Consider the following 23,805-nt stretch of genomic DNA (forward strand, 5'->3'; position numbering starts at 1 on the left):
AATCATTTACAGTACATCTTAAAACTACATCTTATATTTGTTTACATAAGTATTTAAAATATTAAGGTTTCTTGGCCTAGTGTTTTTTAAGTTATCTCTAGGTGGACCTAACCTGAGAATTAATGTGACTCCCCCTCGCTGTTGTGACAATAGTAAAATGATTGTATTTAAGGCTGTGTCCTTGGCAGGAAAAACATTTAATGTGATGCCAAGTATTTTTTTTTTATATTTCAACTTGTACCATTACAAGCTGCAATCAATAATTAAGTACAGGAATGTGGCAAAGAGAATTCCGCATCTCAGAAAAGCTTTCTAGGCTAAAAGTAATACAAGTTATTTTCTGTCTTCAACCGGGGACAGAGGTCGAGAGGGGCGTGGACGCAGGTGGACGACGTCCACTTGCTTTTTTTAGAGAGTGGACGCCGTCCACCCTGGCATCTGTGGAGGGAGAGAGCACAGTGGAAGGAGAGCTGTGAGCAGCGGTGGGGAAGGGGAGCCATCTCCCCCCTCCTTCCCTCACCTTGGGGCTCTCCATCCCCCGCTCTCCCCTCCAAAACTAACGTACGGGTGGCTGGCAGCGGACGGGAGTCGAAACTTACCTCACTCTCGTTCCAAACGCTGAGTAAGTAGTGATGTCCGGTTCATTTGAGCCGGTTCTTTCCTGTGAGTTGTGTGATCCAGCTCATGACACTGAACTGAATCAGTTCAGTGGATGAGATAGGAACTGCAGCTGAACACTGCAGCTGCAGTTCCTGTCTCCTCCACTGAACTGATTCGGTTCAGTATGATGAGCCGGATCACACAACTCACAGGAAAGAACCAGCTCAAATGAGCCGGACATCACTACTTACCCGGCTTACCCGGAAGGAAGAGGTAAGTCACGCTGCTGTCAGGCTCCCACAAATTTTAGTTCTGGACTGGAGGGGGAGAGGGGGGAAGGGGGAGCCCTGAGGGGGGGAGGAGACATTCCCCGCTGTGCCCACCAATCCCTCCTCTCTGTGCTGCCTGACTACATATACTGGGGACATATACCCCTGGCTGCATATACTGGGCACATATACCCCTGACTACATATACTGGGGACATATACCTCTGGCTACATATACTGGGCACATATACCCCTGACTACATATACTGGGGACATATACCCCTGACTACATATACTGGGCACATATACCCCTGACTACATATACTGGGGACATATACCCCTGACTACATATACTAGGCACATATACCCCTGACTACATATACTGGGGACATATACCTCTGGCTATATATACTAGGCACATATACCCCTGACTACATATACTGGCACATATACCCCTGAGTACATATACTGGGTACATATACCCCTGCCTACATATACTGGGGACATATACCCCTGACTACATATACTGGGCACATATACCCCTGACTACATATACTGGGGACTACTATGCTCCTGACTACATATACTGGGCACCTATACCCCTGGCTACATATACTGGACACCTATACCCCTGGCTACATATACTGGACACCTATACCTCTGGCTACATATACTGGGGACTACTAAACCCCTGACTACATATACTGGGCACATATACCTCTTGCTAAATATACTAGGCAACTATACCTCTGGCTACATATACTGGGGACTACTATACTCATGGCTACTTATACTGGGGGTACCTATTTTGGGGGAACTGCTGTCAGATTATCTGCATTTTTGTGGAACCGCTGTTATGTATTTTGGGGAACAGCTGCCAGATTATGTGTATGTTAGGGGAACGGCTGCTGCCAGATTATGTGTATTTTGGGGAACTACTGCCAGATTGTGTATGTTTGGGGGACCACTGCTGCCAGATTATGTGTATTATGGGGAACTGCTGCCAGATTGTGTATGTTTGGGGGACCACTGCTGCCAGATTATATGTATTTTGGGTGTTACGTGTATTTTGGGTGAATCACTGCCAGGTTTTGTGTATTTTGGGGAAATTATGTGTATGTTGGGGGAACTGCTGCTGCAACATTGTCTATTTTGGAGGAACCACTGCCGTATTATCTGTATTTTGGAGGAACTTCTACCAGATTGTGTGTCTTTTTGGTGAAATGCTGTCACATTACATCTATTTTTGGGGGATACACTATGGCAGAGCTCAAACTTCCCTGGCAGACCTTTTAAATCACTGCTAAGGTCATGTATATTTGGCCCCATCCATGATCACGCCCACATTTGTTTGACTACGCCCATTTTTTGGCACGCCACACTGTGCGTGGCGCAGGGGTTTTTAGGGTGAGTCCACTCACCTCTTTTTCCAGAACTAGACCCCTGACCGGGGATATGTTCTGACTTCTGTGTCTTGGACCAGTGACATGTTCTTACGTCTCTGTCTTGAACCAGTGACATATTCTGACTTCTGTGTCTTGAACCAGTGACATGTTCTGACTTCTGTGTTTTGAACCAGTGATATACTCTGACTTCTCTGTCTAGATTAGAACACGTGATATGATCTGACTCCTCTGTCTAGAACCAGAGATATGTTCTGACTTCTCTGTCTAGATTAGAACAAGTGATATGATCTGACTTCTCTGTCTAGATTAGAACAAGTGATATGATCTGATTCCTCTGTCTAGAACCTGAAGCCTCTTCCTCTCCCAGGCGTCTGCCGCTATGATGACGTAACCGCATGTCATCACAGGGGGCGCTGTTATTAACGTGATGTATGCCTGGGAGAGGAAGGACATAGAGGCTGCAGGGATCGCGGAAGGTGAGTTTTAACTGCACAATGCCCGCTGTCGCTCATCACTGGTCCTATGCTTGGCTACCTATGCTGGAGGCACCTAATTATCTAACCTATACTGCGGGTAACTAACCTATACTGGGACACCTACCTATCTAACTTATACTGTGGACACTTACCTATCCAACATACAGTGGGGGCACCTACCTATCTAACCTGTACTGCGGGCACCTACCTATCTAACCTATACTGGAGGCACCTACCTATCTAACATACTGGGGGCTGTTACTTATCTAACCTATACTGCAGGCACCTACCTATCTAGTCTATACTGTGAGCACCTACCTATCTAACATATAATGCGGGCACCTACCTATCTAATATATACTGGGGGCTCCTACGTATTTAACCTATACTACGGGAACCTACCTATCTAACCCATACTGGGGGCACCTGCCTATCTAACTCATACTGGGGGGGAGGGGCGGGGGCACAACATTTTTACACCATCGTGCTGGGTGCAATTTAGCCTAGAAACTGCCCTCCCTCAGTCCCATGACCACCTTTTCCTCCCTCGCCATCCTCCCTGGTGCCTCTGTTCGCCTGCTATCAGCCACGGTAATCCACCTTCAGTTGTGTCACTTGGGCTCCTCTGCACATACATGGCCTGGCCATGCGTGCCCGCCGCGTTCACTTCACTGGGAGCATTCTGCATCTGCGCAGGTAGTACTGGGAGTCACTCGAGCATTGGACATCACTAAAGATTCGGTCCTCCTGTAAACACTCTTGTTTCCCTCCTGAGGCAGTGTTTGCCAGCTGTCCAGGCCAAGTCTATTCCAGTATGCGTATGTAGCATAAGAATGCAAAAGTGAACTATGAGGTAGGATCTTGAAGGCCCTTTTCCACACTTGCATTTTTGGACATGATTTAAGAAACATGATCTGCTAGAACATCAGAAGTGCATAGAACGCACTGCCTGATGTCCCTACTCATGTGTTGCGATTCACTGCGGAATCACAAACCATAGTTTCCAATGAAAATACACAAACACATTGCGATACCCATCCATTATAATAAAAAGTAATCACATCAGTGAAAATCGCATAGTAACACAAGTCCTGAGCGTTGCATGGCCACTGGTATTTCCCAAAGCACTCGAGAGGAAGGGGCCTAGGCCAAGCTTTGACTGCTTGGCTCTTTTCTGACAGAGCGCTCTGCTAACTGATGACTTGTTTTCTAAGTGAGGGACATTTTCAGAGACTCTGATCAGGATCAGTTAAAAGCTGTTTTGATATGATGTAATTTTATGATCTACAACTGACGTATATGTGGCCTCTAAACAGTTGGGCAATAATGAAAAAAAAATCTCTCACATTTGACCTCCAGGTTGCCACTGTCAATGTTTGCTTTTTATAAACACTCTAAATTATAATCAGTAGGCAGGACGGTATGTTCTGAAATCACTAGGCCATGCTGGAGTGTAGTTTACAATTTCCAAGAAATGTAAATATAATCTCTGACAGCGGGACTAGGCCAGGAGTGCAAACATTAGAAAGCTGCTTTTTCTGAAAGCAGAAGCAACATCTCACCAGCAGGTGGCAGGAATTTCACACATTCACTGAAACCACTAATCAAAGAGTCGAGGTGCAGATGTACATTTAAAGGGATGTTTCAGTTTCTGACCAGTTTGGTGTTCCAGGCTATGCAACGCACACATGCCTACTAATATATTACAGGGCAATCTGAGGTTTAATTATAAAAAGTGAAGTTATACAGATACAATGGTAATATAACCACAGGCATATGTTCTTCAGTTATGTGAGCTATCCTCTTAAAGGGATACTGTAGGGGGGTCGGGGGAAAATGAGCTGAACTTACCCAGGGCTTCTAATGGTCCCCCGCAGACATCCTGTGTTGGCGCAGCCACTCACCGATGCTCCGGCCCCGCCTCCAGTTCACTTCTGGAATTTCTGACTTTAAAGTCAGAAAACCACTGCGCCTGCGTTGCCGTGTCCTCGTTCCCGCTGATGTCACCAGGAGTGTACTGCGCAGACACAGACCATACTGGGCCTGCGCAGTACGCTCCTGGTGCCATTAGCGGGGTCGAGGACACGGCAATGCAGGCGGAGTGGTTTTCTGACTTTAAAGTCAGAAATTCCAGAAGTGAACCGGAGGCGGGGCCGGAGCATCGGGGAGTGGCTGCGCGGGCACAGGATGTCTGCGGGGGACCATTAGAAGCCCCGGGTATGTTCAGCTCATTTTCCCCCGACCCCCCTACAGTATCCCTTTAAAGGTTTTTCAGAAGGGGTGTTGTTGGTGGGATCCCAAAATGACTGGAACACATCTAGACACCAAAAACTGGGTGGCTGTGTAGTGCGCAGGGCATATAACAGTGAAACGTTCATATAGCCACCAGTGACATAGCTAAGGAGCTTTGAGCCCCAAATCTTACACTAGGGCCCTTCCAGCATTCTATACATAACAAATGATATGAGCATCACAACTGCTAAGGACAGTTGCAGTGTCAGAGTAATTTAAAAAGAAAATAGCAAACAATCCTGCGCTCAGCTGAACAGTGTGGCTCTTTAAAAAATATATAGTCCTTTGCACTTGGGTGCTGCTCTCTCAACTGGGTGGTGCCAGTGGCTGTATAGAAAAGACAAGAGGGAAGGGGGAGAGCCCTCCAAAGGTGCGTTACCTTTGATGCAAATAAAAACACTTACTTGCACTTACTATTTAGATTGTAAGTAAAAGCGCATCAGAGCCGCCGTCTGCGGGTACCTCGTCCTGTAACAGCCTGGCCAGGGCTGACAATAAGTGAAACACATAGCGTGTTTTTATTTACATCAAAGGTAACGCACCATTGGAGCGCTCTCCCCCTTCCCTCTTGTCAGAGTAATTTAAGCAGGGGAGAGGAACAGTTTGTTTCTGCTTAACACTATTCAAAGCACATATAAAGTAGAGAGGGCATAATTATCTGTATAGCACTAATGAAAAGCTAACAAAGCAGTTGAATAGGGGCCCCTTTGGTCCAGGTCCCGTTCAGTCAAATCATCTGCATACTCTTTTGATACCCAATTCAAACTTCTTGAAACCTGATCTGCATAGTGTCTGTAACGCACTCTACCCCACACTGTCACAAGAGGAACTGATTCCTGATCTCTGCAGGCTACCGTAATTTTAAGTATATACTTAGCTCTAGAGGAAGAGGGGTGCTAAGAAAGTAGAATTTTGCATAAGGGGATACATGAGTCAGCCGTCTTATTCTCTCAGTACAAGTTATCTTCAAACAAATATACAGTAGTCCTTTGTTTTTGTTTTTTGTCGCTCAGGCCACATATCACCTACTACACTCACTACTCAAATTCTTTTACTTCTAAAGGTACTACAACTTGTAATCTGAAGCTGTAATGCTAGACTTACATAAGTCAAGAACAGCCCAATACAGAAATCAAGCAATTCCCCCTGATCAAAAATTGATTGGCTTGATTGTCATGATTGACTTTAGCAATTTGTCCACTCCATTTGATTACATTTCAGTAGATATCTAATTGAAAATCACTTGAACCACTTGTGTTGTAGTGCCCGATGCCGTTCAATGCTTTGTGGCTGTTAATTTCCTCTCTGGTCCTCCCTCCCTATCCAGGCAAGTGGGTGCATTTCCCATAGAAACATATGGTGCCAATGCAACTGCTCCAGACTACAAGGGGACCTCAGTGGACCATCGCAGTGGACACTTTTCTCTCTGGTTGACTTTTAGAGCTCTGGATTAGATGTGAGCCTTAAAGAAATAGATTGGGAGGTACTGCAGATTTGATGCGTTGGCATGCATTGTAGACCTGTGTGTGGAGCTGATACTGAGAACACATAGCTTTACACTAGCTGACAATGGTACTTGTATGTGTTTACAAGGAGCTCAGGCCCCTCCCATTCAGAATGACCTACCTTGCCATTGGCCAATAATAAGCATCTGAATCCTATTTGAATCCCGTAATATGTCATACTAGAGTTGAAAATCCCTCCACCTGACACTGTCTAACACTGTGATAAAAAGCTATTTTGCCAGGCCTCAGAGCATGGGTACTTCCCACTAATGAGTATAAATAACTTTTACAGTGTGTGATATAGAGGTGCACAGGAGGGGAGGGACTGAATTGTCTCTCTTCCTGGATTTTTTCGTTTTGGTTTAGCCCTCTTACTAACATGATAGGAACCACCTTGAGGTATAGCATAGTACGTCTAAAGATAGTTTCCCCTGATGAGTCTTGTGAATAGTGACATAATAGATTGGGAGGAGTCACAGGTGGCACTTTGAACTACACAGGAAGTGTGCAAAGGAGAGGGACGCGCAGGGCGCTAGTACAGTCCGTCAGCACTGGAGACCGAGCGGGGGGGAGCCCACAGAAAAAACTCTGTACCCTTGTAAAAAGCAACTAGCTGTGAGTGCTGTATTTGAATAAATGTTAAAACCTTTTAGGAAATATTGCAGAATGAAAGATTTTAATTTCGTTGAGGCAACATTTATCTACATGTGAGTGGTGACACTGCTGGACACGGGATATTAGCTGCAGGGCTCAGATTGCCAGAGAGTTGAGGGGAGCCTGGGAATTCCCCATATCCACATACAGACCATTGTCACTGGTGGTTCATCAATCAAATTTGGTGAGTCGCTATCAAAGTGGTGTTGGAGAGTGACATCAGTTGTGTCAGGCAGCGCAGGTCAAGAATTTTCAGCATAGTATAGTACGTGTCTATGTTCTTGAGGTGCAGAATATGGACTTTGAGTTCTGGAGTTCTGCAGTCCCAGGCTTTTCACGAACATATGGAATCTTTAAAGCTCCATTCAAACTACAGCAAAGTCCCCTGTATCCGGCACAAGATACCGGATATGTGTGCTGGCCACAAAAGCACAACCACTCCCCGCAACGGAAAATACTTGCCGTGCCTCCTGGTGCTGTCTTCTACTTTTCCTCCTCAGAAGACGTGCAGGAAGGGTAGAAGATGGCACCTGGAGGCTCAGTATTTTCTACCCTACAATGCCCTGGAAACCCTCCAAAGAGCTGTCCCTGTTATCCCCTCAAGCATGCCGGTTAGTTGAGACTTCCAGTTGCCTGAGTTCTGGATAATGGGGGCTTTGCTGTATATGCATTTTTTTGTGTTAAGCTCATTAGCTCTGACAGCTAATATTAATCAATGGGCTTATTCACATATAAGGCATTTGTGATATAAAAAAATGAAAAGTCTGCTGCTTTTTGTCTGTGCTAAGTGTGGATTTCTTCATTAGGATGTATTGAAGTTGGCTGGAAAAAAAGCATGGTTTAAAAAAGCGGTACATGCATCGCACACATAAAAACACATGCATATTAAAGGATACCCGAAGTGATGTGTGACCTTATGAGATAGACATGGGTATACACAGTGCCACACACACTAATGACTATGCAGTGTTCCTTTTTTCTTTCTCTGCCTGAAAGAGTTAAATATCAGGTATGTAAGTGGCTGACTCAGTCCTGACTCAGACAGGAAGTGACTACAGTCTGACCTTCACTGATAAGAAATTCCAACTATAAAACACTTTCCTAGCAGAAAATTTCTTCTGAGTGCACGAAAGAGAGAAAAGGGGTCAATAGTTCATAGATTTTAGCTCTAGCCTACTTTAATGAATGTGTCATTGAGCAAAAACAATAAAACAGTAAAAACTTAAAAAGTAGATTTAAACATAAAATAAAACTATGGAATATCTTAAAAAGTCATATTTAGGAGAAGAAAGATAAATACAATTGTTTATTTCATTCGTTTATTTTCGCTTCGGGTGTCCTTTAACTAATGACAAATGTGAATTAAGCCGGAGAAAGACCTGGTTACTGACACATAAAGAAAAGAAAATCAGCAGGCCTTCCCTATAAATTATACCTGTTACAAAGTCAATAGTTTTTGACACAGTAGAACCTAAAAGCTGACACCTAGAGCTGCTAGTACTAATTCCAGCTTAGTTCCCAAACTTGCATCATTAAGTATGGATGCAAATACTGTTCCACATATCCATGGATATGAGTGGAAACAGCAGAGTTTACATCAAGGTCTATTTCATTCTGGGGTTCCCACTCTAGTGCAGATTTCTCCTACACAAACAATGGATTCATCTTCAATGGGACAGTTAGCTAGATGGGACAAAAAATTAAGAGAACCTCTCTGAGGCTGCCAACTGGACTAGAAGCCTCATACCTCATGGTGTGCAGGTAACCTCCGAGGATCAACCATGTTGCATTACCGAAACTGTTTATATGAGCACCCAGCCAGGATCTCAGACTAAGCAGTGATTGAAATGACTCCCTATCCCTACAGATAAATGTCAGTTTCAGGAATTAGGAAGGCCTGAGTAGGTTAGAGGAGACTAAAGGTGCCCATACACTCGTCAGATTGGCAGCAGATAGATAAGAAATGCATCTGATGATCTATCTGATGCGTTTTTAGAACATTTTTTACCAGGATAGAATTCCAATAGATTTCAGTTTGAAATCTATTGAAATTCGATCTGATGGCATTTTTTTGCCATCAGATTTCCATTAAGGCCAATGCAAACTGATAAGCAATCTCATCAGATCGACTTAAATTTTCCACCCTGCAAGTTCGATGGAAGTCCATCGAAATCGATCGAAATCGGCCGTCGATCGGTCGATTGGCCAACCGATTTGCAATCGATCGATCGATCGGGATCGATCGGTCGGCCAGAAAATCGGCTGAGTGTATGGGCTGCTTAAGAGCCCTTTCCCACTAAAAATTTTAATCAGCATCGCACATTTTCTACCATAAGTAAAGTATGGGCCGGTGATACTCGTGGAGCAGATATACAGATATCAAACCAATAAACACTGATAAAGGTTGTACCTTTAATGACTAACTGCACATGGTCTACTCTATTGCAAGCTTTTGAAATGCTAAATTTCTTCTACAGGCTTTATTCAGAACTGGATCTGTTTTGATCCAGTTCTGTATAATGCCTGAAGAAGAAAATTAATGTTTAGAAAGTTTGCAATAAACCATGAGCAGTCATTAAATGTATCATCGGAATCAACGTTTGTTGGTTTGATGTCTGCAAACTTTCTACCATTGCAAGTTTCTCTTTTTTTACACTGCGCGTTTTGATCCAAAAATTGGAGAGTGGCCAGTGGAAATGGCCCTCAGGCTTATAATTTAGTGATAGGGATTGTTTTAAAGGTTATTAGGTTGGTCTTAGGAGGAGTCAGGGATAGGGCTTGGTTGGTGAAACAGGGCAGTTTAGGCAGAAAGTGTGGCTAACGGCGTAGGAGCGAGAAGGTGCTGGCTGTTAGGGAAGTAAATGTTACAGCACAGGGAAGGGTTGGAGGAGAATGTCCAGTAAAGGGTGGGGTGGATGGTTAGTGATAGTAACTGGGGGTAGTCTATTACCACAATAGTCAGAGTTCATGTCCCATCACTGTAGATATCTCACGTTCTTAGTAAGTACATGAGATAGTGGGCTCCAATAATCAAAACAATCTCCTTTATCCAGTACGCATATGGCTGAAGATTGTATAGATGTAAAGGACAAAGACTTCAGTCCCACAGAGAAGAACTGAGAACGGTTTGCTGGCATGGAATATATAAAGTCCAGATTGATAATTGACTTTGATTGTAGCACAGTTTCAGCATGTCTCAGATAATATTACCTGTGTACTGATTGATTGCACCGTGCCTGCCACAGTCATTTCTGCTTTTAGGGGCTTAGCAATAGGGGGTGCAGAGGTTGCGACCGCATCGGAGGCCTTGGGCCAGATGGGCCCCAAGGGGCCCTTCCTCAACTGCAGTATTAGCTCTCTATTGGTCCTGTGCTCATAATAATCACTTCTATAGATACTTTGATTAGTGGTAATCGTTAACAAGCTGTTCCCCATTCCTTTCTTGCACCTCTGACACTGTAGTTGCCATTGGCAGGTTTTGGTGCACCGTATAAATTATTATGTATAGAGTGCTTGGGGGGCCCCATTGTAAAACTTGCATTGGGGCCCTGAGCTCCTTAGCTACGCCACTGTCTGCTTTGATTGGTGTTTTCATTGGTGCTGGGACAATAGACGGATATAGCGGAGCCCATCTTCCTCTCGTCTTCATATCATGTCCTATCCGGTACTTACATGATGCAATTAGCCCTCAGACACGTCTGGTAATCAATTTGACAAGTCCACTGCATAAAGAACCAAGAAGGCTAGAGAAATCAAAGGGCTTCAGCATTGTCTGACATTTTGTGATAGTGGAAGAATTGTGCTGTAACCAATCCATGCTACTTGGCCACATTAAAGACAGCATTAAATGTAATGCGGTTTTGGCCCTGCCATAGCGCAGCACTAATATAAGATTTCCTGCTAATGTTCCTGTGATGGTTCTGTCCTATTCACAGATCCGCAGTGATGTTATCTGCGGTTTCATGCTTCTGAGTCTTTCACCATGGTGGCTTTAATGCTGCATAGAAGGGATTGGGGGATTACAGCAAGGTCTTACGTCTCAATAGCAGCCATTGTGTGAGAAAAGGATGGCAGCCTGGCAGTGAGCTTATACGTCTCCTCCTATATAGTCTGTTCATCTGGCTGGATATGCAGTGATATTGCCTAATGATGTAGCTGCATGGTGGTGCACTGTCCATTCTGAGTGTGAGAAATGACAGCAGAAAATGGGCCAAGAGGCGGGAGCTGTCCTGATGTAAGCTTGTTATCAGAGATGTATATAGACTACCATTGCTGTCCTCCTTCTGAAAGCGCTCATTAACTGATTGAAATATTGCCACTTTGGCCACCGGTATGCTTATTATTTGATATCTCAGTGCCGTGTGGTCTTCTTCACTTGAATTGTGAGCATCTAATTGTTACAACCAATCCAACCTTAAACTATATGGAAGCTGCCATATTTATTCCTTTTTAAAACATGCCAGTTGCCTGTTTCTTATGCTGATCTTTTTTTGCTTCAGTGGTGACTGAATCACACACCTGGAACAAGCATGCAGCCAGGAGGCTGCTCTGCCTGCTTACTCTGCATCAGTGGAAATGGAAGAATCAGCACAGTAGTCATTACACTAGAGAACAAAGACAAGTAACATACACCATTTATATTGTGCTTTCTCCTGGCAGACTTAAAGCGCTAGAGCTGCAGCTACTAGGGTGCACTCTGTAGGCAGTAGCAGTGTTAGGGAGTCAAGTCCAAGGCCTCCTTATTGGAGACCCTGTTCTCCTGTGTCAGAGGCATAGCCCTTAACCACTTGAGGACCCACCCTTTACCCCCCCCCCCCCCCCTTAAGGACCAGCGCTGTTTTAGCTGATCTGTGCTGGGTGGGCTGTGCAGCCCCCAGCACAGATCAAACACCAGGCAGAGCGACCAGATCGCCCCCCTTTTTTCCCCACTAGGGGGATGATGTGCTGGGGGGGTCTGATCGCTCCTGCCTGGGTGTTGAGGGGGGGCACCTCAAAGCCCCCCTCCGCGGCGAAATTCCCCCCTCCCTCTCCTCCCTCCCTTCCCCAGAGATCCGAGGCTGCACAGGAACGGATCTGTCCTGTGCAGCCTCTAACAGGCTCCTGCCTGTCATGTGACCGCTATTCCCGGACACTGATTGGCCGGGGATCACTGATCTGGTACAACGCTGCTACTGTTAGCAGCATTGTAAAAATGTAAACAAAGCGGATTATTTCCGCTTGTGTTTACATTTAGCCTGCGAGCCGCGATCGGCGGCCCGCAGGCTATTCATGGAGCCCTCCGCCGTGAATTGACAGGAAGCAGCCGCTCGCGCGAGCGGCTGCTTCCTGATTAATTAGCCTGCAGCCGGCGACGCAGAACTGAGTCGCTGGTCCTGCAGCTGCCACTTTGCTGACGCACGGTATGAGTGCGCGGTCGGCAAGTGGTTAAAGAGAACCCGAGGCTGGAGGGATATGGAGGCTGCCCTATTTATTTCATTGTAAACAATACCAGTTACCTGGAAGCCTTGTTGATCTTCTGTTATAAGTAGTGTCTGAGTCAAAACCCTGGAACAAGCATATTGCTAATCCAGTAAATCAAGAGTCAGCTGAGAACCTGATCTGCTACATGCTTGTTCAGGGTTTATGGCTAAAAGTATTAAAGACACAGGACTAGGAGGACTGCCAGGCAACTGGTATTGTTTAACCTCCCTGGCTTTCATTTTCCCCAGGATTTCTGTGCAAGAAGTGATCCAATTAAATTTCATAACCTTTTTTTCCTGTAACTTGCCAAATTGTGTCACGCAAGGGTCTAGTATACAGTGCAGGAGAATATTGACGTGTATTCACGTCAATACTGTTCACAGCATGTTACAGCCATAAAAGTTTTCCTGGCAGAATACAACTTCTGAGGGCAGGGAGAGTTCAAATACATGAATTATCGATCTTTGTCTAACTCTGGAACACTTAATAAGCTGCCACTGATTAGAGACAGTAAATCATTCAACCTACTTTGTAAATGTTGAAATATAAAATAAAACTATGAGATACTTAAAAAGGGTCATTTTTAGGAGTAGGAGGATAAATATAATTGTTTGTCTCATCAGTTTATTTTCACCTCGGGTTCACTTTAACCCCCTCGATGCCTAACTTTAACCGTCCCCCCATGCCAAATTAACCACTGCCTAACCTTAACCACTCCCCACACATGTAACTGTACCCTCCCACCGCCAGTGCACCACAAGAACCTGCTATTTGTAGCCGCATTTAGGGCCCACTATTTATCAGGCGCTGCGGGTGCCCAAATTTCCCCCCATAGCCGCTATTTATATGGGTGCCAATGGCAGTGCCTAAGCTTCCATGGCTCGCAGACGCCCACCTTTCCTGTTTCCATCTATACATGTGTTTGTAAATCCAGTTACCCTTTTAAACCTACTTATTTGAAGTCCATTCATCAAGGTGCTTCCACACAGAAAAGTTTTGCTGCTGCTTGCCCACACAGGGCTAAAAAAATATTTGTGCCCGGAGTTTGGGCATGGCTGAATCTCACTTTCTCTCCATTGTTAATTGCACTTTTTTTTTTCTTCAAGTATCACAGTCAGTGACTTGAGCAGCTAATTAGTGCGATTACTGCACAGCTGCGTTATTCTCTGAACAAAGGTTTTCCTCCTGTTTTATCAAAAGGATCAGACACTTTGGGAATGTTGTGACCTGACAGGCCTCAAATAACAAGACAATCTACCTCACAAAATCGGCTTGGGCTCCCTACAAATTCATTGTTTGATCTCCCCTTCAAGCATTTCCCTCTGCTTCGGAACAACAATGCAGACGTTAACGGAATTCCACGGGTAACGAGCGGTGATGGGCGCTCTGCAATAGGCTGACTGGTGTAGGCAGTGGCACCCTCAGCTCCTAATTAGCAGTAAAACGTGACGACCGACAAGGAATTATTTGGGAATGATGAGAATTCTGGTTCTGCGGTGAGAAGGCTGTTAGCAAAACTGTTCTAAATATATGTACTGTGGTGAGAATATAAGTGGGGAATGAGAACTCTAACTTCCTGATTTAACCAGCTGTGCAAGGCTAAAACAAGGAATAGGAGGTTTGGGGAGATATTTGCTGCCATTCTGTGCATTGAGTTTATAGATCAGGACTGAATATAACTTGATGAATAAAATTGCTTATTTTTCACCATATTAATTTACTAATTATTTAGTCTGAGTTTTTCCATTGTAAAATCTTCACTCTCCCTAATGTACATTCTTACCTTTATCACCGGTGGCGGGCAATCGGAAAAAGAGTTGTTTAGATGAGACATAAGAGATGGGCACCAGATGTGGCTAAAAGATCGGTCCTTCTCAGATCAGCATCTGATCAGAGGTGGTCAAATCCTTCCAACATACATTTTAAATAGATTTGTGCATGAAATCTATGAAAAATCTATCAATCTGCAGCATTTTCTGGCCATCGATTTAACAACACTCCTGACCCACGGCTATCAATCGATGTTTTCTGTTTTTGTCCGTAGTCGATCAAATTATTGGTTTTGTTAGCATGTTAGTACACTAATTTTCTCAGATTTGATCATAGCGTACAAATCGACAGGAAAAATCGACAAGTGTATGGGCACCTGTATAGGGGAATCTAGAAATGCATTGCTGTGACTTAAAGAGAAACCATAACCAAGAATTGAACTTCATCCCAATCAGTAGCTGATACCCCCTTTTACAAGAGAAATCTATTCCTTTTCACAAATGGATCATCAGGGGGCTCTGTATGGCTGATATTGTGGTGAAACCCCTCCCACAGGAAACTGTGAGGACCATGTTCCTGACAGTTTCCTGTCTGTGAACCTTGTTGCATTGTGGGAAGTAGCTGTTTACAGCTATTTCCAACTGCCAAAAAAGCAAGCAGCAGCTACTTCCACTGACATCAACTGCCAGCAGTAAAAATGTCACCATGTGATAAATGTCAGAATGTAAATCAGGGAGAGGAAAGCTTTTACAATGGTCAAACACTTACTAAATCATTTATACATAATTATAGTAAAAATTAAGCACTTTTTTCTATTATTTTCACTGGAGTTCCTCTTTACACTCTACAGTCTTTAGTAACTGCCATTTGGAATGATCGTTGGTATTCGTTTTGTGTGAAATTTTAGAATGGTGTGCAGATGTGCTGCTCAGCTTCAGTCAATTAGCCTGTTCCGCGCTATGGTGGCTGGAGGTGGCGAACAGTAGTGTTTGTTAATATTGATTACTTAGAGATCTGGCACAGTGAAGCGCTAAACAAGGTTGAGGGATAACTGCACTGCCATTAGATGTTCACCTGAGATGCTCATGAACAATTGAGAAAAAACGCGTATCAGCACATAGTATTACTCGGTTCAGGCTACAGAAAAGTACTTAAAGGGAACCCAAGGTGAGAGGGATATGAAAGCTTCCATATTAATTTCTATGTAAACAATGCCAAGTGCCTGGCAGCCCTGTTGATCTTCTGGCATAAGTAGTGTCTGAGTCAAAACCCTGGAACAAGCATATGGCTAATCCAGTAGCGGAGTCAGACTACCTGATCTACATATGCTTGGACAGGGTTTATGACTAAAAGTATTAGAGACACAGGATCAGGACAGCCAGGCAGCTGGTATTGGTTAAAAGGAAATAAATATGGCAGCCTCCATATTCTTCTCGCCTCGGTTTCCCTTTTTGGTCAGGAAGGACAGAAGAGGAAACGTATCACAGCAATGTTCTGAAATGAATGAAAAGAATTGCTAATAAAAACAGACCAATAGATCACTATATGAGTTTAGCCTGGCCACGTGGAAAGCAATACAATCCTATTTGTGTGACTGAAGTTCCACGGCACGTGTTAAATAACACATGACTCATGACATTAAGGCTGGGGCTAATACTGGGACTGACAGTAAGAAATGACATTTGTTTCATTTTCAAGCCACTGATTTGTTTACAAGGAGTTAATAAACTTGATGTATGAAAATCACCTGCTGTGCTTCCTTTGGAGGGACAGTCCCTCATGCTGAATAAGATCCTCTTTCTCTTTCTTACTTGTCATTTTTTGATTTTCAGTATAGACAATGAAATGAGATATTTACTGCACTTAGTGTGTACATTTGAATGATTTCTCTGCTTATTTTTAAATGCTTGTATTCATTTTTTATGCCGATGATTATCAGTAAAGGGGGGGAAATGCACTATTTAGGAAAGATTCCGTTTTGTTTAATACATTGCCATAAACACAGACTGGCTTGGTTCACACTCCAGTGTTTCAGTGCCATAGATGCTGCCACCATCTACAAAACGGAAAAACCGTGGAGACGTGTCTGTTGCATCAGATATATCATAACAGCGTTATTATAGCTTGTCCGACTTCTGTCCATTGTTCAGAAAAATGTGTGCATGCCGAGACTTTGCGCTCCGTTAATGCAATGGACACTGGGCACAATGGACATGTTGGTACAGGTATGAACGGGTTCTATGTCCAACGTAGGATCGACATGTCCATCGTCTGCTGTGGTCCTAAACTTAAGACTGTTTTTAGGCTCAAGTGTAAACCGAGCCTTAAACTGCAATAATGGGAAAAGAGAACCTCTCCCTTAAGGCCCACCATACCCACGCTGGTCTGATCTCGGCCATAGTGGACGATAAGAACCGCCATGGCCGAGAATTGGTGCTGTCAGACCAGTGTGGGTACGTTGGCCGCACAAAACCATTGTTTTCACCATTCTCCCGCCCGCTGGAAGCTGCTCCGTCGCACATGCTCGTCTTCCATTGCCCGCCCCCCCCCCACATAGCAAGATACATGTCGTCAGCCAGAGGCATATGTACAGTGCTCTGTAGGGATCGTAACCTGATCTTCTGGGCGACAGAGATACAGCATATCTTCGATAGGGGAGTATGTAGCTTTAGTCTATGGCCCATCTTGTGGTGAACTTATTAACATATCAAAAAGTGGGTTGTGGGAGGACACTGGAGAGAAAACTTCCACAAACAGAGAGAACACGCATACTACACACACATAGAGGATGATTCAGTAAAAGTTAGCGAAGTTGCTGTGAGCAGATAGCTTACAGCAAATTTTACTAGTACTTATGCCAGCAAAGTAACTCTTGTTGCACTATTTACGCAACATAATAATAGTGCAACATAATAGTAGCCTGTGATACTGGTGTTGCGTGAGGATTGCTATGGTAATGTACGTTGAAGTAGCAATGCCCGGGTTTCACAGGTACAGCGAGTTATGCTAATTGGGCAACATGCAATAGCAGACAATGCACTGCAATTTTAGTAGCTTTTAGTGGATCAACCCCAGAGTGTATTGGCCAGGATCCAAACCTGAGTCTTAACATTGCAGAGCGAGAATGTTATCCAGTTCACCACCCCACCAGGTTGCCTATTATCGAGTGAATGTTAGCAGAAGTTGTAGAATAAATAGTGGGAATAGTACTTGGAGCTCAGCACTGGTCTGATACCATTTTGGTTTAGTATACTGGGTTAATTTACATCCCCTAAATTGCTCCTTCGCCTAACCTACTCGCCTAACCAGCTAAATAGACAGACTAACCTAACACCAAGGTTTAATCCTGCCTGAAGACTAAAGCTAAGTACATACAGTATATCTGATAATTGTTGCCCATCAGAGATCGGGAAATGATCCTTCGGGTGACAATTCAGGGACTGATGCTGTTTAGACAAATTCCTAGCTTAGAGGCTAGCGATGTATTTTGTTGCAATGGAGGGGGCGGAGGGACGACGATCGTTGGACGACCGATCGTCTTTAATCAGCAGCTTCTGTACACATGTAACGATAGGCGTCTCAAATGGTCATTGTGTGTATGAACTTTTAGCCTTATCCTAACAGTGTGCCAAACAACCCATTCTCTGATGAGCCATACCACTAACCATACCCTTTCACTTTGCCCTAGCCCTGATCTTAACCCTAACCTATCATTATAATAATTGCAAATCTGACTTTAAAAAATCTGAAATAGAGATTTTAACTCTACTGCAGCCTATCTGGAGCTAGGAAAAAAATAAATCCAGAATTTCAGTTTAAAGTGAACAAGGAATAGGGTGTAACCACTTCCTCCACCAACTTAAGGAAAGGTCTGCATTGCATACTTATTAGGTATTTTAGATTATTTTAATATCAGCAGTGAGTACCCATGTTAGTACAGAGTAATTTATCTGTAATCTCTTTTCTGTAAATTACTATGAAATCAGCTTCTGCTTTCTGATGTAGAGGTTTTACCCCATCAAAGCTCAGAGTTTCCATTGGCTGCTCTGCTGGTCACGTGACTCAGAGCTACAGCTGGCAGCAAGTTTCCTCCCAGCAGAGCCTTCTGTCAATTTTGCTTTAACATGGGCAGCACAGTGGCGTAGTGGTTAGCGCTTTCGCCTTGTAGCGCTGGGTCCCTGGTTCGAATCCCAGCCAGGTCAACATCTGCAAGGAGTTTATATGTTCTCCCCGTGTCTGCGTGGGATTCCTCTGGACACTCCGGTTTCCTCCCACATCCCAAAAACATACGGATAGGTTAATTGGCTCCCCTCTAAATTGGCCCTAGACTGCAACACTACACAATATAGACATAGGACTATAGCAGGGAATTAGATTGTGAGCTCCTCTGAGGGACAGTTAGTGACAAGACGATATATTCTGTGCAGCGCTGCAGAAGATGTTGGCGCTATATAAATAATAATAATAACATCTTCTGTGTATCCTGCTGTTCTGTCGTATTACATTACAGAAGAAATGAACTTGCAAATGGAGCTTAGCAGTTCTTGTTTTTGGTTTTATGTTGCAAGAACTCAACTGTGCATTGCAAACATCTTTCGCCTTTATGGCACTTTTTTCCATAATGATGTTCAGCCCTTTAACCTCCTACTGGCCATTTTCAGCCTTGTAATTGTATGCAAAGCTGAAAGCACCTTTCGGTAGTTCATTAATTCTTAACGGTTAGATTTAAAAGCAGCGCCGAGCCCCTGAAACATGCAATGAGACTCTCCACTAATTAGGAACCTCTCTCTTTGCCTTTTCACAGCAGCTCAGCCGAGCATCCCGGAGCGTCCAAGCCCCCTCTAAGCTCCTCCAGTATGACATCACGGATTCTGCTACGGCAGCAGCTGATGCGTGAGCAGATGCAAGAACAGGAGCGCCGTGAGCAGCAGCAGAAGCAGCAAGCGGCTCAGTACATGCAGCAGAGGGTGCCATCCAGCCACACACCAGCTATCAACGTCAGCGTCCCGTCCAGCCTGCCCGCAGCTGCTCAGGTACCAATGGAAGTTCTCAAGGTATGTGTCGTTCTGTTTCTCACTCTCATCCGCTCACTGCTCTCTGATGCTGCTTGTTTAGTAAGAGAACACCTTCAGGATAACACAGTCGGTCTGTTTGATAAGGTAATGCAGAAAGCAGTGATGCAGATTCGTTCAGTGTGACAGATCAAATAGCAGTGTAATGTGCACTGTGTACCAACCCATCATTAGACTGAAGGAGCAGCGATGTGCACAATCCCATGGTAACCTACCAGGTATAACTTTTCCACCAATCACAAACGTTAAAAGCAACAAAGTATCATTGCCAATCAATCAATGTAAGTTACTTGACAGTTGCATCACTATGTTGGGAAGAGCTGTACATATGGCCGCTGTGATTTGTGTACCATGCAATTATCTGCATGATAATTTAAAGTGAACCTGAGGTGAGAGTGATATGAAGGCTGCCATATTTATTTCCTTTTAAGCAATACCAGTTGTTTGGCTGCTCTGCTGATCCTCTGCCTCTAATACTTCCAACCATAGACCCTGAACAAGCATATACAGATCAGGTGTTTCTGACAATATTGTCAGGACTGACAAAATTAGCTGCATGCTTGTTTTTGGTGTAATTCAGACACTAGTGCAGCCAAATAGATCAGCAGAGCTGCCAGGCAACTAGTATTGTTTAAAAGGGAACAAATATGACAGCCACCATATCCTTCTCTCCTCAAGTCCACTTTTTAAGGTGTGGTGGCCTTAAAACCAGTTTGTTTGGTTGTATTACCTGCGAGCAAGTTATTTGAAGTGATAGCTGAAGTATTTATTTTAAAACAGTTAACGGTTTGCCTGCTTATTTAACAGCCTGACGAACAATAGAGATTGGTTATTGTCGTGGAAGGGTTAAGGTTTAGGTTAGGTTTGAACTTCATACACACTCCAGATTTTATTTTTTGCCTCAAGCAACTGCTGGTGATCATCTTGGAGGTCCGTCTAGTGTGGGTACAGGGTGATCTCCCCTTCATTCTCCCAGTGCCTTGCCTAATCGTTGTGTTATAGTAGCCCCGATAGTGTTGGTGTCTCCAACTAGTACTCTTCTGTCCATAGAACAGCATGAGCTGCTCAGCAGAGCAACAAGCATCATGTCTGCACAGTGATTGTTTCTAAACTGTCACCTGATGCAGTCACTAACTATCATTTTAGGTGACAATTTTAGCAAGTGTGTATGTAGCTTCAGGGGTAATGCCTATTAGGCATTTGGGAGAGAAAGGATTATGGCTAGGCACATAATTACAGTTATTGCTGTCAGGGAATTGGGGTTGCTGTTAAAGGTTATGAGCTTAGTGCTTTTGAGCTTCAACACCTGGTAGCTATTGCTACAATTTTTTTACATGTAAACATCAAATAAAAACATGTATGAATATGGAAGTTTTAATTGAGACAGTGGTAAATGTTCCACCTGGTTTAATTGTTCTTCTTTTGATTGAAACGTACATAGCATTAAACTGATAATATGGGAAATGTTTGATCTTTAGTTGATTGGATGAAATGCTGTATGGCCTCTTTCACACCAGGACGTTGCATTAGAGGGGACGTTAAGGTCGCATAACGTGCCCCTAACGCAACGCCTGGTGGTGTTGGAGCAGGACGCTACCAAGAGCCGCGTTACAAGCAGCTCTTGGTACGCCTGCTCTGTCGGAGGCACTGCGGAGACCACGTGAGCGGAGCTCTCCGCATCACGTGGTTCCGCCAGCCAATCCGTGGCCGCTCCAGGATGTAAACACTGCAAGTGCAGTGAATAATAAGTAGCCATGTGCCTGGCTATGTAGCGGCCTCTCCCCGCCTCCTCTCCGCCCATAAAATGAAAGAAAAAACCCTACTGAGCATGAGCAAACCATCTAACGCAGCTTAGCCGCATGTAAAGTTCTGCATGCAGTGGGCACTGTGAACAGCCCATTGATTTTTCATTGCTGTGCGTTGGGGTGCGTTACAGGCTGCTCTCAGGGCCGGATTACCGACCAGGCAACAAAAGCAGTCGCTTGGGGCCCCCATTCAGAGTCAAAGGGGCCCCATCAGCACATAAACCAGCCCTCGCCATCCTGTCAGCGGTGGCTGGATGGTATAATGGTTAAAGGGACTCTAAGCAGTGCAGTAATTATGGAAAGATGCATATCATTTTAAAGCTCTCTTTCTCCTCTTTCCAATGATATAGAAACGGCCACCCTAGGCCTTTTAGTTTTTGTTATTTTCGCGATCAAAATCGCGGCTACAGGATGACTTTTCTCCAAAGTCGGCAGCTCGATTCAGCACAATACAATGAAATATAAGGAACCCAGGGGGATATAATTACAAACATCATGCTGGTAGGTGTGAGGATGTAATTAATTAGTTGTGGGTATGCTTAAAGGCATACCCACAGGCACTGCTCGGAGTCCCTTTAAGGGCTCTGCCTCTGACACAGGAGACCAGGGTTCGAATCTCGGCTCTGCCTGTTCAGTAAGCCAGCACCTATTCAGTAGGAGAACTTAGGCAAGTCTCTCTAACACTGCTACTGCCTATAAGGCACGTCCTAGTGGCTGCAGCTCTGGCGCTTTGAGTCCGCCAGGAGAAAAGCGCGATATAAATGTTATTTGTCTTGTCTTGTCAAATGATGCCGTGTGCTGCTGATTGTCTTCAGAGCCAGGCTCTCCTCCTAGGTCCCCCTCCTGCTACTGTGCGCTCTGCCCACTCCGCCCTTCCTTCCCACAGAGAACCACAGCTGCAGCAAGAATGATAGCAGCAGATGGCAAACGCTCACTCACCTATCCATGATCCAAGCGATAGAGATCCCGTCATCTGAAACTCATCTGTCTCTTCTACAGTGCAACCGCTTGCTCTGAACTTCCTTTTTCTCAGATCAGACAGGAAGTAGGAAGTAGTAATAGTAGTAGTAGTAACAGAGCGGCAGCACTCTAGAGGAGATAGATGGGCTCCAGATGACGGGACCTTTATTGCTTGGATCGCAATAGGTGAATGTGAGTCATCTGGTCATGTCATTCTCCCCCGCTGCGGCTGTCTTCTCTGCTGGACTATCATATTCACTGGGATGGAGGCTGCATGGTGGCTGTCTAGTTTGGGAGGAAATCGGTTGTTCGGTGGTGGGCGTGGTTATGTAATTCTGTCTGGGGAACGGCTTCTGGTTTGGCGGTGTCCAGAGCTTTCTGCTATTGCCAGGCTGGAGATGCAGGGGGAAAGTGCTGCTGCTGTGATATCTGGCGCCCTCTTCACAGGGGTGCCCCAGCCCCTGAGTGCAAATGTCCCAGCCATTCATCTCTCACTCTGTATTTTGCCGCTGCTATTCCCTGCATTGTGCACCCACAGAGGAAAGCGGGCTGTTGCCCATAGCAGCCAGTAGCTCGGCTGCCCCGGTGTGTGTGGCATGTTGCTGTGCAGCTGCATCTTCTGATTCTATTAAGACATGATGGGGGGGGGGGGGGGGCAAATCAGTTACTTTGCTTAGGGCCCCATTTAGCCTCAATCCAGCTCTGGTGCGCCTGTAACGTCCCACTGTGAAACCAACCTTACTGATCTGACAGCCAGTCAGCCATATGTAAATGCACCGTTAGATAAAACGATAGAATGTTCAATGGTAAGGACAGGTGAGGTGTAGAGATTCCAAAATACAGAACACCACAATGGTTGTGGATTCAGACTTCAAGTACCTGAGTCACTTCTAGGAATGAGCAATGACATTTTCAAGTTCAGTCTCTTAGCGAATCGGCACCAATATTGCTTGCAAAATCGGCAGCCAGTTTTGACATGTGGTTGTGTTGGGCGAGAATAAGGTTTTACAAGGTCTTCTGTGTGACCGATCGTAAATTCTACCTTATTGACCTTAGCACGATCGACTTTACCCCTCAATGTTGATTGAAAGATGTGATTTATGGATATCTTTGCTTCAAATTTGATAATTTTAATTCAATTTATGATTGTTTTGTCTAATCGAATATGCTAGTTTCACAAAACTGATTGGCAAGATTCTCATGTAACGATAAGAAGTCTTGTGAACTTGCCAGCAACTATTTTATTCATCTTCCGTCTCGTCACCCAAAGCCATGTGTCACACACAACCCACCCAAACCTAACAAGTCGATTCTCCTCTTAGAGCCTGTTCACATTAACTTTGGTATGTAGCGGTGTACACTATTATGTGTTGCTTTCGGACCTAAGCTTCTTCAGACATACACTCTTTTTCATACTGGAAGTGGTGCAGCCCGGCATGGAAGAAAATCCTAGACATACTGATGCAGTGGAGAGACAGACCCCATTCCCTTCTATTACATTATGTACTTCCATGGCCACCTGCTGGGGTAAATGGAC

General features: G+C 44.5%; 1 protein-coding gene across 11 annotated transcripts in view; it reads left to right on the forward strand.

The window, feature by feature from the left end:
* The window catches only part of MITF (melanocyte inducing transcription factor), a 645,672-nt gene that overhangs the window by 479,498 nt on the left and 142,369 nt on the right, over positions 1 to 23,805 (forward strand). For all 11 annotated transcript variants that reach the window (XM_068253961.1, XM_068253960.1, XM_068253964.1 and 8 more), the window contains one exon: positions 19,236 to 19,485. In XM_068253961.1, coding sequence (XP_068110062.1) covers positions 19,288 to 19,485 — 198 coding nt within the window. In that variant the 5' untranslated portion in view covers positions 19,236 to 19,287. The remainder of the gene's footprint in view (positions 1 to 19,235; positions 19,486 to 23,805) is intronic.

This window comes from Hyperolius riggenbachi, chromosome 9 (genome assembly GCF_040937935.1).
Source record: "Hyperolius riggenbachi isolate aHypRig1 chromosome 9, aHypRig1.pri, whole genome shotgun sequence".
Classification (NCBI taxonomy): Eukaryota; Metazoa; Chordata; class Amphibia; order Anura; family Hyperoliidae; genus Hyperolius; species Hyperolius riggenbachi.